The sequence below is a fragment of the Podarcis melisellensis genome, assembly GCF_964234715.1.
Source record: "Podarcis melisellensis genome assembly, chromosome: 18".
NCBI classification, from domain to species: domain Eukaryota; kingdom Metazoa; phylum Chordata; class Lepidosauria; order Squamata; family Lacertidae; genus Podarcis; species Podarcis melisellensis.
The window spans coordinates 4,934,889-4,951,397 of NC_138536.1; the positions used below are offsets into that span (position 1 = coordinate 4,934,889).

A 16,509-nucleotide genomic window follows, 5' to 3' on the forward strand; every position below is an offset into this window, starting at 1 on the left:
TAGTTTGGCAGGAGCAGGGATCGAGCAACGCGGAGATTTGAACTGCCAACCTTCTGATCGGCAAGAAGAAGAAGAGTTTGGATTTGATATCCCGCTTTATCACTACCCGAAGGAGTCTCCAAGCGGCTAACGTTCTCCTTTCCCTTCCTCCCCCACAACAAACACTCTGTGAGGTGAGTGGGGCTGAGAGACTTCAGAGAAGTGTGACTGGCCCAAGGTCACCCAGCAGCTGCAGGTGGAGGAGCGGAGACGCGAACCCGGTTCCCCAGATTACGAGACTACTGCTCTTAACCACTACACCACACTGGCTCTCAGGAGAGCAGGTGCTTTGCATTTCACAAGGTCCCAATTTCAATCTGCAACAGCATATCCAGGTTGAGGAGACCTAGATCTCATTTCCTTGGGAGCAGCTTTTGGTAGTTTTTGGATTGAAAGACCCGAAATGTTGGTGGTTCTGCTTTGAATTCAGGTGGTCTTCTTAAATATCAAGGATTGATGAGAGTCTGGATTCAGATGCACAAATATAGGATCGGGGACACCTGGTTTACTAGCGGTACAATGGTACCTTGGGTTACGAATTTAATTCGTTCCAGAAGTCCGTTCTTAACCCAAAACGTTCTTAAACCAAGGCACACTTTCCCATAGGCCTTGCCACAACCAGAGCCCTCCCCCTGGCAGCGGAAAGCATTCTTATTCCAGAGCAAAGTTTGCAAACCGGAGCAACTACTTCCAGGTTTGCAGAATTCTTAACCCGAATCGTTTGTAAACAGGACTGTTTGAAACCTGAGGTACCACTGTACATGTGAAAAAGATCTAGGGGTCTTGGTGGGCCACAATCTGAACGTGAGTCAACAGTGCGATGCTGCCTCAAAGAAAGTTAATGCTATTCTAGGCTGCGTCAACAGAAGTCAAATGTCGAGATCAAGGAAAGTCACAGTACCCCTCAATTCTGCGTTAGTCAGACCAGACTTGGAATACTGCGTCCAATTGTGGGCAGCATTCTGATGCGCTGGAAGGTCTGAAGAGGAGGGCAACAAAGATGATCAAGGGTCTAGAAACTAAGTGCTTGACCGATTACAGCGCACAGCCGTCATTACCCACTGGGGCGCTGTGAGGAATCCACCGCAGTTGAGGTTACAAATGGTTTTCCTAGCAAGTAATTTAGTGAAGAGTGGGAAGTCTCTTTGCTCCTTTCAACCAAGCGGCCACCGAAACCGTTAGGAATCCACTGTCCTGTTGGAAAGAAAGGAAGTCTACAAATCCAATAAAATAATCGTAATCATCATATTATAATAGTAACAGCCACTTGAGATTTCCAAAAGCTGGTCTCTGATTTTGCTTTAATGAATACATTGTCTTCATTACTCTGATTTCATAAACCTTTGCCTAAAATGTCTCCAAATCTGGGATCACTCCGTTTCTCATTTTTTCCGGTCTCCCCATCTATCTGATTGCCGTTCGTGGTGGGATCAGCCACGTGGCCAACGAGAAACGATAAGCTTGCCTATCGGATCTCAAGTCTAGACTGTGCCTTCCTGGGGAAGGTGGAATCCAGAGGCTGGAGGACATAAAAGCCACGGGGTCAAGGGGCTGAAGAGTTGAGTGCCAGGCATCTCCCTCCTTGGCAAGCATCAAGATGTGGAGACTCCGCCAAGCTCTTCTGCTACTGCTGCTGTCCTTCTCCTCGGCCCAAACAGGTGAGTAAAAGCACCATGGCAGATGATGCACCATGGGGTTTCTTCTCCCTGAAATCCTCCTCCCAGCCGTCCTTCCCTCTCTGGTCACAACTTGACTGTCTGTCTCCAGGCACTGTGGTCATCTGCAAGGGATTTTTCCTACATTCAGGGTGTGGGTGTCCTTTGCTAGTGTTGCTGTGATGGCACCATCCGTGAACCAGAGGCAGGAATCAGCACAGGGAACTGAGGTGATTCTGCCATTGCTGGGGGGCAAATCCAATCCACACTCATTGCCTTTGCCTCCAGTGAATCCACTGGATTCCCCAACAAACCAGGATTCCCATCCATTGCCTGATTCTTCCTTCCCTCCCTGATTTTTTCCAAGCCACCGGTTTTCCAAAACTAAAGGAGATCATTCCGTGGCTCATCTCAGAAGGGAAAACTGGGGGTGCTATCTTCGGGATGATGAAAGCAAGATTTTGGGGTGAACACTAGGGGAAGACCGTAGCCCTGGAGGTAACATGGTAGCCATAGTCTTGTGCTGATGTGAGTTTAGAGTTTGCAATATTATCTTCATTTTTCTAAGCAGATTTCAGGCCACAACAGTTCCTGGAGGCTTCCTGTTCTATCAGGGCACAGACTGAAATCTGAGCTGGGCGTGATAAGAGGGGAATCTGTGCTGAATCAATACAGGGCTGAGACTAAGGCTGGGGGATCTACTAACAGGGTTTAGTCACCCACCAAGGTAAATGATGCTGAGTGGGGATTGGACTGGCTTTTGTGATCCTATGATTCTGCTCTGCGTTATGCTCCTTGCTTTTTCCTTGGGGAGGGGCTGCAGCTAGCTCAGTGGAAGAGAAGCTGCTTTGCATTGCCAAAGTCCCGATTTCAATCCGCAACAGCATATCCAGGTTGGAGGGACCCAGGTCTCATCTCCTTGGGAGCCGCTTTTGGCAGTCCTTGCAGGAGAATCCTGAGCTAATGGAACGAAGGAGGTCTCTTTCGCTTCTCTAACTTCCTTGCTAGGAAAATGAATAGTAAGCTCATTGCAATGGTGACCCGTTCCTTTTGCCACCCCAATAACTTTGGAAGTGTGGAACACAGCCCAGAGCATGCAAGGAGGAGGGGGAGCTGATCTCTGCATACGGTTCTTGCAGATCCATTGCGGAGTCAGATTGTTGGGGGCCACGAAGCCAGGCCCCACTCCAGACCCTACATGGCTTTCTTGGGGGATCCTGAAGGCTATATCTGTGGTGGATTCCTGGTGGCGCCCCAGTGGGTAATGACGGCTGCGCACTGCAATCGGTAAGTCTCACTAATCCCTCCTTGATTTTTAGCAGGGATGGTCATGGAATCAGAGAACTGTACAGTTGGAAGGGACTGCAAGGGTCATCTGGTCAGCTAAAGCACCCATGATAGATGACCACCTAACCATCAAGGTGCACAGCTGGTTGTATGGAGGGAGCCTGGTCTTTTGCACGGGGGCCGGGGGGGGGGGTTGAGTCCTGGCATCTCTGACACTAACTGATGCTCTCTTTCCAGCAACTATAGAGTCATCTTGGGGGTACATAAAATCTCCATTAAAGAACCCTCTCACCAAGTGTTCAGCATTGAGGCTAACTACCCACACCCTGAATATGACAAGAACACCACCTCAAACGATATCCGTCTGCTCAAGGTAACTTGCTCCAAGCAATCTCTCCTTCTATCTTCCCCCCGAGGTCAGTGATCATGAAGGCAGAAGGGGTCAAGTGTCTTCCTCCCTCCCAATGTGTGTAGCATAATGAAGTAGACATTGTGCAGTTTACCCTGGCATTGGGGGGGCCAAATGTCCCATTTGCCCAAAGTTCCCCATTTTAGAGGCACCAGATTCCCCCAAGGGCTTCCTCGAGCAACACTGAACCAATGAGCTCTCTCCCATCTCTCCTTTCCGCAGCTGAATTCCAAGGCTACTCTGAATGAAAAAGTCCAGATCCTGCGCTTGCCCAAATTCGACCGTAACCTCTCTGATGGGACTCCCTGCAGTGTGGCAGGATGGGGCCGGGTTTACAAAGACTGGGCACCAAAAACACTCTATGAGACCAATGTTGCCATCTATGACCGTAGTCAGTGCAGCGAGTTGTATCCTGATCTCAATGATGGGAAGGTCTGTGCCGGGATACCCGATGAGCCGGAGACTGTTTTCAAGGTGAGGGGCAGCAGAAGCAGCAAGGGACAGGAATGGGGGGCGGAGCTGTACGCCTTCCCACCCTTCTGAGGGATCATTCGCTTCTCCAGGAAAATGGACATGGGCTTGTATCCTACTAAGGGCTCCGACGGGGTGAGCTCCCGTTGCTCGGTCCCTGCTCCTGCCAACCTAGCAGTTCGAAAGCACATCAAAGTGCAAGTAGATAAATAGGTACCATTCCGGTGGGTAGGTACCAGTCAACAGCGTTTCTGTGTGCTGCTCTGGTTCTCCAGAAGCTGCTTAGTCCTGCTGGCCACATGACCCAGAAGCTGTACGCCGGCTCCCTCGGCCAGTAAAGCGAGATGAGCGCCACAACCCCAGAGTCGTCCACGACTGGACCTAATGGTCAGGGGTCCCTTTACCTTTACCTTTACATGGGCAGATGCCCGTCTACTTACACCTGGCCTGACCAACCCAGCGGCTTCATACAATCTCAGGTTACAGACGCTTCAGGTTACAGAATCCGCTAACCCAGAAATAGTCCTTCAGGTTAAGAACTTTGCTTTAGGATGAAAACAGAAATGGTGCTCTGGCGGCACGGCAGCAGCAGGAGGCCCCATTAGCTAAAGTGGTGCTTCAGGTTAAGAACAGTTTCAGGTTAAGAACGGACCTCCAGAACGAATTAAGTACTTAACCCAAGTTACCACTGTATAAGGGAAATGTTCACAAGGATCTCCACTCAGAATTGACAGATCCAACCAACAGAAACCTGGCCGTTTGCCCTGGTTCAAGCTCCAGAGTTTGCCACAACGTGGATCCAAACCTTCCCCCAGCTGCCATCTTTGTTCTCTCTCTCCTCTCCACAGGGCGATTCGGGTGGCCCCTTGGTGTGCGATGGCGTGGCAGAAGGAATCGTCTCGTATGGCAATCCCTGCCCTCCAGCAGTTTACACTCGCGTTGGCCATTACCTTTCATGGATCAAGAAAACCATGAAATTGTGAATGTTGTGGCTTCTTTTTTTCTAATGCTTTAGCTTGCTGATAACCTGCTTGGCTTGCATTCTGCAACAACACACACACACACACACACACACACCCTCGATGGCGGCGAAAAAGGAAGATCTATCAGATGTTTCAACCAGGATGGTGTTTGCGCAAGTGCCTTCACTGCCTCCCGTCCCCTTGACGAAAATCCCTCTCACCCTTTTGCCCCCAGGTTTCCACCCTTGTTTGCATTAAAAAGGGGTGAGCCTTAAAAGTTGCCAGTTTTCCATTTCACATGCCAAACTCCTCCAGGCTAATGGTTGGGGTGACATACCAGAGGAACAGAGGGGAGATTAAATTCAGCTCAAAGGTAACATTCACACTTTCTGGAATAAGATCCGAAACGCAGCCATCCTTTCAAATTCGCCCTCCTCTGAATTTTGCAACTTGGCTCTCCAGGCAAGTCTAGTGCACCAAAATGCAGATACTGGGATGAGGTGTGTCCATCAGTGTGCGTAGCAGCGAAAGGACCATGCCCCAAATGCCGTATTTTGGGGGAATCGCTTTGCAAAGACGCGCCAGTTTGGCAAACTTGCATGCAACTCTGTATCTCAAGAGTAATTCACAATAAACTGCTAATGTGTCCACACAAATGTGGCTTTTTGAATTGCAAGCTGATGTGTATGTGTGGTGTATTGAACTGAAGAGAGGGGTGATGAGAAACTGGGAGACACCCCCATGGACAGATTCCTCCCTAGTTGTGGATTTGTGGGGAGGGGAGGGTTTGAGATCAGGAGCTTTTAATGAGATCCCCACCAATCTGGCTACTCGTCTGCATGCAATTCTGGAGCTCCACCACCAAAGCCTCTCTCCCCAAATCAGAGATTTGGCCTGTTTCAGTGCTGGCTTCTTGCACTGGGACTTGTTGGCATCCATCTGTCTCAGGAGACGACATACCCTCCCACCTTCCTCAGGGGTAAATAGGGACGCTGGCCTGGGCTTTGAGGCTCTGCTTCTTTCCCAGTGCCAGGTGGCTGTTAAGGTCAGCACCAACACTTTGAATTGTGCTTGGAAATGTACTGGGAGCCAACGTAGGTCTTTCAGGACGGGCGTTATATGGTCTTGGCGGCCGCTCCCAGTCCCCAGTCTAGCTGCCGCATTCTGGATTAGTTGTAGTTTCCAAGTCACCCTCAAAGGTAGCCCCACATAGAGCGCATGGAAGTAGTCCAAGTGGGAGACAACCAGCCTTCTCAGCCCTCCAGGGCCAATGTGCAATGTGACACCCCAAGCTATCTGCCACGAGCAAGATCTGCCAACTTTGCTCTAGGCAAAGTGCTTTCGAACTGCTAGGTTGGCAGGAGCAGGGACCGAGCAACGGGAGCTCACCCCATCGCGGGGATTCGAACTGCTGACCTTCTGATTGGCAAGTCCTAGGCTCTGTAGTTTAACCCACAGCGCCACCCGCGTCCCAACTTTACATCCCGGTATTGTAGAATTACAGCCTTCTATGGCTGGAGAGACCACTACATGAGGACATGCTTTAGTTGCAGGTGGGGTTGATGAAGACATCCAGTTTTGCTGCTACAGGTGCACTGTGCCACTGTCTTCTCTATAAACAGATACTTATTTTTTAAACATGCAAATGTTTCAACTTTGTGATATATGCGGGCCCTTTCTATTTGTTTTCTATTGTACTCTAAGGGACACGGGTGGCGCTGTGGGTTAAACCACAGAGCCTAGGACTTGCCGATCAGAAGGTCGGCGGATCGAATCCCCGCAATGACGGGGTGAGCTGCCATTGCTCGGTCCCTGCTCCTGCCCACCTAGCAGTTTGAAAGCACGTCAAAGTGCAAGTAGATAAATAGGTACCGCTCTGGCGGGAAAGTAAACTGCATTTCCGTGCGCTGCTCTGGTTCACCAGAAGTGGCTTAGTCCTGCTGGCCACATGACCCGGAAGCTGTACACCGGCTCCCTCAGCCAATAAAGCGAGATGAGCGCCGCAGCCCCAGAGTCGGCCACGACTGGACCTAATGGTCAGGGGTCCCTTTACTTTTACTGTACTGTAAACCACTTAGAATTCACAAAACAAATAAGCTGCCGTCCTCGCAATTCACGTTCCGCCATCATCTAACACGGGGCAGCAGAGATCAGTTCTTCCATGAGCTTTCCTCCTTCCTCTCCCTTCCCCCTCCCATTTGCCTCCAAAGCTTAATTAATTAATAATTGCCCGTAAAATACTCCACGATGCTTAGCGCTAATAAAAAAAGCCTCACCGCTTAAGTAGCATTTTATTATTATAGACGGCAAAATAAATAAGGGCCTTCTTTGGCCACCGCTATTTAGGACGAAGGGAGGGAGACAGAGGGAATCTAACCCACCGGTGCCTCTCATTTAAAATTGCCCACTTCGCTGTGTTTTGAGAGCTAATAAAGTGTGAGTTTTGGGGGGGCATGTTTCTGATGAAGCCAACAGTTAAGAGGCGAAGATTGGGGGGCTGGGAAGGCAGGCAGGTTGGTTATAGCTGAGAAAGAACATACCCACAAATCATTCCCACCACCCTCCTCTCTTATCAGTGACTTGAAATAATTAAACTCCATACATCTTGTGTGGCAGGAAACCTCCCTCCCCTCTCCCCTCCTCTAGAATATTTGCATTGCAGGCTGATTAAGCTGTAATTATCACCCATTTACCGCCTGAGATGCAAAGAGCATTTTTCACTCTTGACAGGAAAGTGCAATGGTTTTTTTCTGTGTGCGGTTCCAGTTGTTGCTAATGAAAACAGAGGGATAGGGAAGAAGAGCAAAATATTCCCCCTCTCTCCTTTTAGCAGTTACAAGCGCAAGCTGCAAGCTGGCGAAGTCCTGGGGTCCACACTGGGGACTGGCCACTGCCTTGGTTATACAGCTTAGTCAGTTACTGTATTTTTTGCTCTATAAGACTCACTTTTTCCCTCCTAAAAACTAAGGGGAAATGCGTGTGCGTCTTATGGAGCGAATGCAGGCTGCGCAGCTATCCCAGAAGCCAGAACAGCAAGAGGGATTGCTGCTTTCACTGCGCAGTGATTATTCTTGCTGTTCTGGCTTCTGAGATTCAGAATATTTTTTTCCTTGTTTTCCTCCTCCAAAAACTAGGTGTGTCTTGTGGTCTGGTGCGTCTTATGGAGCGAAAAATACGATGTTTATTTTTTTACCTGCGGTTCCGGCATTGCAGAGGGTAGGACTAGATCAGGGACGGCCAACTTCCAAGAGACTGCGATTACTCACACAATTAAAATCTGGCAGTGATCTACCAATTCTTGGGGGGGGGGCGGTTTCAGGTCAAAGTTGTTGATATAGAGCCAGCGTGGTGTAGTGGTTAAGAGCGGTGGACTCGTAATCTGGTGAACCGGGTTCGCTTCCCCGCTCCTCCACATGCAGCTGCTGGGTGACCTTGGGCTAGTCACACTTCTCTGAAGTCTCTCTCTTTCTTTTTAATAATATTTTTTATTAATTTTAACATATAAATTATAAAATGTACCACAAAACTTATCACTTATAGAATCTTTTTAGACTTCCATCAGCACCTCTGATGATCCACCGTTTTAACCACTTCTTACGCATTTCTTAACTTTATATTGTCTTTACATCTCTTAACGAATCATCCTCCCCCTTGTCCATTTTTACAATACTTCTAATAATACTCCTCATAAAACTTCTTGCAACCCTACAAACGTCGTCTGTTCTTCACAACTACTTTTCAAATAGTCCGTAAATTTACTCCAGTCTTCCGTGAATTTCTAGTCCCGCCGGTTTCGTATCCTTCCTGTTAGTTTATCTAATTCTGCATAGTCCATCAACTTCATCCTCCATTCTTCAATCGTCGGTAACTCTTCTTGCTTCCATTTTTGGGCCAATAATATTCTTGCTGCTGTATAAACACTTCTCTGAAGTCTCTCAGCCTCACACACCTCACAGAGTGTTTGTTCTGGGGGAGGAAGGGAAAGGAGAAGGTTAGCCGCTTTGAGACTCCTTCGGGTAGTGATAAAGTGGGATATCAAATCCAAACTCTTCTTCTAATAAAACAGTCAGCCTTGCTGCAAGAGCTACGTCTTCTGGTATCACGATTTAGAGGGTGGAGCAAGGGGCTGGGGCCGGATGGAGGAGCCAGTGATCGACTGTGATCTACCAAAACCTCCGTGTATTGACTAGTAGATTGTGGTCGACCTGTAGGACATCCCTGAACTATGACCCTTGGCGTACTTCTTTCCACAATTACAATCCCATGTAACGCAACCGATTGGTAACCAATTAGAGTTACGATGCAACTCATGCAAGGTCCTCAACGAAAGAAGGTGTTACGGAAAAATCTAGGTGTGAGGCTGCTCAGTCACCCAGCTCGTCGGGCAGAGCCCGCGGGTCCCTGCGGAATAAAGGAAGGAGTCCAGCCAACTGGAGCAAATAGCTGTAGACCAAAGTTTATTGCGCAATAGGTTCAAAGAGCAAATTTGAACCCCGAGGATGGGGTGACAAAGACTTTTAAAACTTTCCCACCACATCCCAGAATACAGTTCGTACAGCATCATTGCTACCTCACTGACATGTCACAAAAGGGGAGGGGTTAACCTTGGCAAACATGTCCAGACGAGTCCTTGGTACCAGATTAGCATAAGCAGACATGGCGGGGAAAGACTCAGGTATAAGATTAGCATAGACAAACATGTCTTAAGTACCCACCACCCAAAAGTACAGTAGAAGTTCCTTTGCAGGTCTGGAGCCTGAGGCGAGTCAGGTGATGAGATTTGGCTTCCTTTGGCTAACAATGAGCCCAGCAATTGTCACCTCTGGACCCCAAGATGTGCAGAGGATGCTTCGGTCTGAGGGTATTTCATCCTGGAAGTCCAGAAAACCAATGCCGATATGCTCCTGGGAAGGCCACCTGGGTGGAGCTAAGGACCTTATAAGGGCTGCCTAAAAAGGACTGTTCTGAATTGAAATTCTTCTGGGGGGAAAAGATGCTAAACTGACCAGAAAGATCATCCAAAGTGCAACAGTGACCTCTGCTGATGAGAAAGGGGGACACAACAACTGCAATTATATCGCTTTTTCTGTGAGACGTGCTTTTAAAAGAAAAGGTAAAGGTAAAGGGACCCCTGACCATTAGGTCCAGTCATGGCCAACTCTGGGGTTGCGGCGCTCATCTCGCTTTACTGGCCAAGGGAACCAGCGTACAGCTTCCAGGTCATGTGGCCAGCATGACTAAGCCGCTTCTGGTGAACCAGAGCAGCGCACAGAAACACCGTTTACCTTCCCGCCGGAGCGGTACCTATTTATATACTTGCACTTTGACATACTTTGGAACTGCTAGGTGGGCAGGAGCAGGGACAGAGCAACGGGAGCTCACCCCGTCGCAGGGTTCGAACCGCCGACCTTCTGATCGGCAAGTCCTAGGCTCTGTGGTTTAACCCACAGTGCCACCCGCGTATAAAAGAAAAGGTACTATTGTCTAAAAAAAATCACTTTTGCACATGCAAAGCACTCAGTCCTCCTTTTAAAAAAAGTAATAATAATGCTGTTTTAAGTCAGAAGAGGAAGACTCGGGACCACTATGCACCTGTAAATCCTTAATAATAATAATAATAATAATAATAGTAATCTCATCACTTGGAATTCCTTAGCAAATGGAATTCAGAAGTGTACCTCATCAACCGGGAGGAGATGACACAACCCTTAAAACACAGCGTAATAAATCTCCCCAAATTAGACTGGGATTTAAAAATGGGGGTTTTAGGGTTCTTCTCACAGTCAAGGCGAAGGGAGGATATGTCTATCTCATGGGAGTTCAAGGTCCTGAATTATCTGGCGTGAGCTTTGGAATCCAAACTGCACGTGAGAGATAAGTAGGAGAGCAATTCCTAGTGCCAACCTGGGAGGGTTGGCGCCTTTTCCAGAGCGATAGAGAAAACGAGAACGTACTCGGGCCGAGTTCTCTCACTCAAAATTTAAAGATAATAGGGTCGTTAGGGTTGCTTTACAGCTGGCTATGCTGCACTGTTCAAGGCTGCACAAAGTCCACGCAAGAAGGAGCAGGTGGAAGAATGGGGTTTTGCTTCATCGGTGAAATATACTCAGAGTCGAGAGTGGATTTCATGCTCTTTATTCAGCTCATAGTGGTGAGGAGGAATGAATCTACATTATTTACACAATGGGTTGCACGTGATTGGCTAATTCTGTAATTCTCCTGTAAGCCAATCAGGTTGTAGATTCACTTCCCTCTGGAGCTGGATTGGGTGGCTCCTGCAGACCAATCAGACTGCTGCATTGTTCTAGGACCAATCAGACTGCTGCATTCTGGATCCTATTGTTCTAGGACCAATCAGACTGCTGCATTTTTGACCCTATTGTTCTAGGACCAATCAGACTGCTGCATTCAGAATCCTATTGTTCTAGGACCAATCAGACTGCTGCATTTTGGATCCTATTGTTCTAGGACCAATCAGACTGCTGCATTTTGGATCCTATTGTTCTAGGACCAATCAGACTGCTGCATTTTGGATCCTATTCAACTCAGTACATAAGATCGGGAAGCTGAAGTGATGGGATCCAAAATACAGAAGTGTTGGATTTCGGCCTTTGCTTAGCCAGAGCAACGGCTCCAACCAGCCTGCTGCAAATTTAACGCCCTGCAGATGTTTTGGCTTACGACTTCCACAAGTTCCTGTAGAAAGCAATGGTTATGCAACACCCTAGAAATGTTCACGTTGACGGGCAAAATACAAATCCACCACGTCAGAGTGGACCCATTGATGTTAATGGCCATGACTAAATTAGGTTCGTTTATAAAAACATGGGACGCGGGTGGAGCTGTGGGTTAAACCACAGAGCCTAAGGCTTGCCGGTCAGAAGGTTGGCGGTTGAAATCCCTGCGACGGGGTGAGCTCCTGTTGCTCGGTCCCTGCTCCTGCCAACCAGTTCGAAAGCATGCAAAAGTGCAAGTAGATAAATAGGTACCACTCCAGCAGTGCCTGCCAAAAACATTGTTGTTTAAACATGTGCTTAGAGAGTTGACGTGATTTTAATCTGTTTTGGCATTTTAGCTTTTGTATGTCTTAAAGTGCGGCTGTAATTTTCTCCTGGTTTCCCTGTGTTTTCTTTCAGAGTTGTTTCCCCCTCCAATAAAGCAGTGTATAAATTTTATGAAATAAATAAATAAATAGACGAGACTGGCATAAACAGATAGACAGGGCTAGCAGTGGCAGTGAGTTCCATAGCGTAACTATGCACTGCACGAAAAAGCACTGGTGGCCAAAGTCTTGGAGCTTCAGCTTCAGGATCTGTCCTTCCAGGGAGCACTCAGGGCTGATTTCCTTCAGAATGGAGAGGTTTGATCTTCTCGCAGTCCATGGGACTCTCAAGAGTCTCCTCCAGCACCAGAATTCAAAAGCATCCATTCTTCGGCGATCAGCCTTCTTTATGGTCCAGCTCTCACTTCCATACATCACTACTGGGAAAACCAGAGCTTGAACTATACGGACCTTTGTTGGCAAAGTGAATCATAGAGTTGTTAGAGACCACAAGGGCCATCGAGTCCAACCCCCTGCCAAGCAGGAAACACCATCAGAGCACTCCTGACATATGGTTGTCAAGCCTCTGCTTCAAGACCTCCAAAGGAGGAGACTCCACCACACTCCTTGGCAGCAAATTCCACTGTCGAACAGCTCTTACTGTCAGAAAGTTCTTCCTAATGTTGAGGTGGAATCTTCTTTCTTGTAGTTTGGATCCATTGCTCCGTGTCCGCTTCTCTGGAGCAGCAGAAAACAACCTTTCTCCCTCCTCTATGTGAGATCCTTTTATATATTTGAACATGGCTATCATATCACTCCTTAACCTCCTCTTCTCCAGGCTAAACATGCCCAGCTCCCTTAGCCGTTCCTCATAAGGCAACGTTTCCAGGCCTGTGACCATTTTGGTTGCCCTCCTCTGGACACGTTCCAGTTTGTCAGTGTCCTTCTTGAACTGTGGTGCCCAGAACTGGACACAGTACTCCAGGTGAGGTCTGACCAGAGCAGAATACAGTGGCACTATTACTTCCCTTGATCTAGACGCTATACTCCTATTGATGCAGCCCAGAATTGCATTGGCTTTTTTAGCTGCCGCGTCACACTGTTGGCTCATGTCAAGTTTGTGGTCGACCAAGACTCCTAGATCCTTTTCACATGTACTGCTCTCAAGCCAGGTGTCACCCATCTTGTATTTGTGCCTCTCATTTTTTTTGCCCAAGTGCAATACTTTACATTTCTCCCTGTTAAAATTCATCTTGTTTGTTCTGGCCCAGTTCTCTAATCTGTCAAGGTCGTTTTGAAGTGTGATCCTGTCCTCTGGGGTGTTAGCCACCCCTCCCAGTTTGGTGTCATCTGCAAATTTGATGAGGATGCCCTTGAGTCCATCATCCAAGTCATTGATAAAGATGTTGAATAAGACCGGGCCCAAGACAGAACCCTGTGGCACCCCACCAGTCACTCTTCTCCAGGATGAAGAGGAACCATTGATGAGCACCCTTTGGGTTCGGTTAGTCAGCCAGTTCCTTCACTTCTTTCTTTTTCTTCCTTCTTTCTTTTTCTTCCTTGAAAAGCAAGGATGTTTCACGTATAATGGGGTGTTTTTTTGGGGGGGGGGCTACATATTGTCCACAATAAAAATGCTACAACTGCTGCTCAAATTTTACTAGCGAAAACGTGGAAAGCGCAAGAATTACCAACAGTGGAAGAATGGCAGGTGAAGATGATGGATTTTTTGGAGCCAGCCGACCTCACCGGAAGAGTCCGCAACCAGAAGGAGGAGGAGTATCAGGAAGATTGGATTAAATTTAATGATTATTTAGTTAAATATGTTAAGTCAAATTAACTGGAAACAGCTGGCAGATACTTAATTGGCTTAGGATTTTATTTAAGTTAAGTGATGAATTAATATGCTTAATTTCAAAATGAAAAGATCTAAGGCAGTGTTTCCCAACCGGTGTTCCGCGGCACACTAGTGTGCCGCGAGAGGTTGCCTAGTGTGCCGTGGGAGGGAGGCGGGCGAGTCGGGTGGCGAGAGGCGGGGCGGCGGCGGTGGTGGTGTTATTCGGGCTGAAACTCTGCCAGAGGAGGCTGGGCCCGCTTCCCTTCGCTCCCGCCCGCCCTCCGCGTCGTCGCTGTGAGGCTTCGGGCTGGGCGACAGGAGGAGGAGAAGCAGCAGCAGGCCGCGCGGGGGCGGTTGCTATGGCAACGCCCCTCCTCCCTCCGTCAAGATGGCCGCCAGGACCGCTCGCCGCTCGCGCGCGCTGGAGAGGTGGGCCCGTCTGGTGTGCTCCTTGTCGCGCGGAGCGGAGTTTGTGGCTGCCGCTCACGTGAAGATGGCGGGCGTCGCCGATGCCGCCTCCGCCGGGAGCGGGGAAGGCGGGCGGTGGGGGGGCGGCGGCGGCGGCCCCCCGGAGCTCTCCCTGCTCCTGCCGGGCTCCGGGCAGCAGCGGCGGAGCAGCTTCACGGGCGGCGAGTGCCGCTCCCCTCAGCCGTCCCCGGCTCGCTCCGCGCTGCCCGCCTCCAGCCCGCCGTCGCCCGGCCCCGGGAAGCAGCAGCAGCAGCGCACCGCCGAGACGCTCGGCTTCTACGAGAGCGACCACCGCAGGCAGCAGAAGCGCGGCGGGGCCTCAGGTGAGCCGGGGGGGCCCTGCGGGGGCTGGAAAGACAGGCAGGCGCGCCCGCGAGCATGTACAGAGTGCATCGCGGCGGGCTCAGAAAGAAAAGCGGAGTGCCTCTGGGCACGTGCAGAGTGTTTCTTCTTCTCACGCGAACTCGAGCCCATGCCGCTTCTCGGTTGTTTGGGGGCGGCAGGAGTCAAATTTAGATTTTCCCAAGAGGTGGGAGCAAAAAGGGGCTGCTGTGGTTACGGCGCCAGTTTCTCTCCGGGAATGTCTTGGCGGCACCAAGGAAAATAAATGCACCTTGCACTTAGTCGGGGGTTTTTCGTGGTTGTTCATAGGTGGCGAGGTGGGTCTTGCGCAGGGTGCAAGGGCAAGACCTCGCAGGCGGCCTTCCCACCAGATGTCAAAGAGAAAAATAACTACCAAACTTTCAGAAGACATCTGAAGGCAGCCCTGCTTAGGGAAGCTTTTCATGTTTAATAGGTTATTGTATTTTAGTGTTTTGTTGCAAGCCGCCCAGAGTGGCCGGGGAAACCGAGCCAGATGGGTGGGGTACAAATAATAAATTATTATTATTTAGTTTTTTTCCTCCCTAGAAATGAAGGACTGAGTGCATTCAGGAGCATGGAGAGATTTGGGTGGCGAGTGACTTTTGGCAGACAGCATTTGGAGCGGGGGGGGGGGCAGGAGGAAGTGAGTGAGCAAGCAGAAATCAAAGCTGAAAGTTGTCTTCTCTCAGCCAAGTGTTGCTGCTCTTTTAAATCAAAAGGTGGCAAGGAGGTTGTAGAAGTAGAAATAGCATTCCTGCTGCGTGCGTGTTTTGTGCACCAAGAAGTGAATCCGGCAGTTCTACTCTGGAAGACAGTACAAGAGTTCCTCTGAAGTCAAGTACTTAAGAGGGTTTCTCTCTCTCTCTCTCATGACAGCCTTGCCAACTGCTCTCTGATTGGCTCTGCTGTTCTTGCCTTTTCCAAGTTTGAGATTCGGTGCTGTCAAAAGTTTGGAGGAATTTAGTTTTACAAGCACCTAAGCCTTTTTTACAAGCTAGTTTTACAAGCACCTAACCAAAATCGTGGTTTCAAGCTGAGATTTGCTGATCTACCTTTGGACAGTTTTTGGTTGGAAACTGCCAAGGAGTTCCCCCTTCTGGCAAACAAAGCTATTTTGCCATTGCTCCCATTTTCCAGTACATATCTCTGTGAGTTGAGCTTTTCAAGCATGATTGCTATAAAAACTAAATACAGAGAGAGACTGAGAGCTGTTGACGAAGAGCTACGTGTGTGTCTTTCTTTGATTCCAGCCAGAATATCAGCTTTGTGTTCAGCCAAACAGGCCCAGGTTGCGCACTGAATAAAGTATTTTATAATTTTTCATATTTCTGTTTACTTACTATTTCATAATAATGTAATTATAAAATACTTTCTTTGTGTTTATTTGATTCCTATTAAAGAGAGTTACTTTATATATAGTCAATATAGGCACAGAGTTAATTTTTTAAACATTTTCTAATGGTGGTGTGCCTCGAGATTTTTTTCATGAAAAAAGTGTGCCTTGGCCCAAAAAAGGTTGGGAAACACTGATCTAAGGATGCAAATGTTCAAGTTAAACTGTGATTTGGAAAACCGTTAAAAGGACATGCAATGAAATTCAACCAAGGGGAAGCGAGGAAGTCACTTAACAATGTTAATAAGTGTAATTTTTAATAAGATTATGATTTATGTTTGTTTGTTTTATATATTTGTTTGTTTGTAATTTTGTGAAAAGCTCTGTCGGAGGTCTTGAGTCTGGGAGGAGAAAGAGAGAAACAAAGCTGTTTATATATCGTGGATTAAACTCCTCAGTGGGACTTAAGAGCGACAACTTCGTAAAATTATGATGGAAAGAGCGATGTTATCTACGAAGGAGATGATATATGGAAACCATCTGGACTTGGATTGGAAGAACGGGAAATTCACACAGGATTATTATATTTGTGTTTATCGGCTTAAGGAGACTATCAGAAGAGATCATAAAGAAAAAAGAGAAA

General features: G+C 48.3%; 1 protein-coding gene across 1 annotated transcript; it reads left to right on the top strand.

Moving 5' to 3' along the window:
* The first annotated feature begins 1,614 nt into the window (after positions 1–1,614).
* LOC309360912 (granzyme B(G,H)-like) lies at positions 1,615–4,870 on the top strand. Its single transcript, XM_081895896.1, has 5 exons — positions 1,615–1,697; positions 2,834–2,981; positions 3,219–3,354; positions 3,613–3,864; positions 4,710–4,870. Exons 1-5 carry the CDS (start codon positions 1,637–1,639, stop codon positions 4,842–4,844), a joined length of 732 nt encoding a protein of 243 aa, XP_081752022.1. The 5' UTR covers positions 1,615–1,636; the 3' UTR covers positions 4,845–4,870.
* The last annotated feature ends 11,639 nt before the right edge of the window (positions 4,871–16,509 follow it).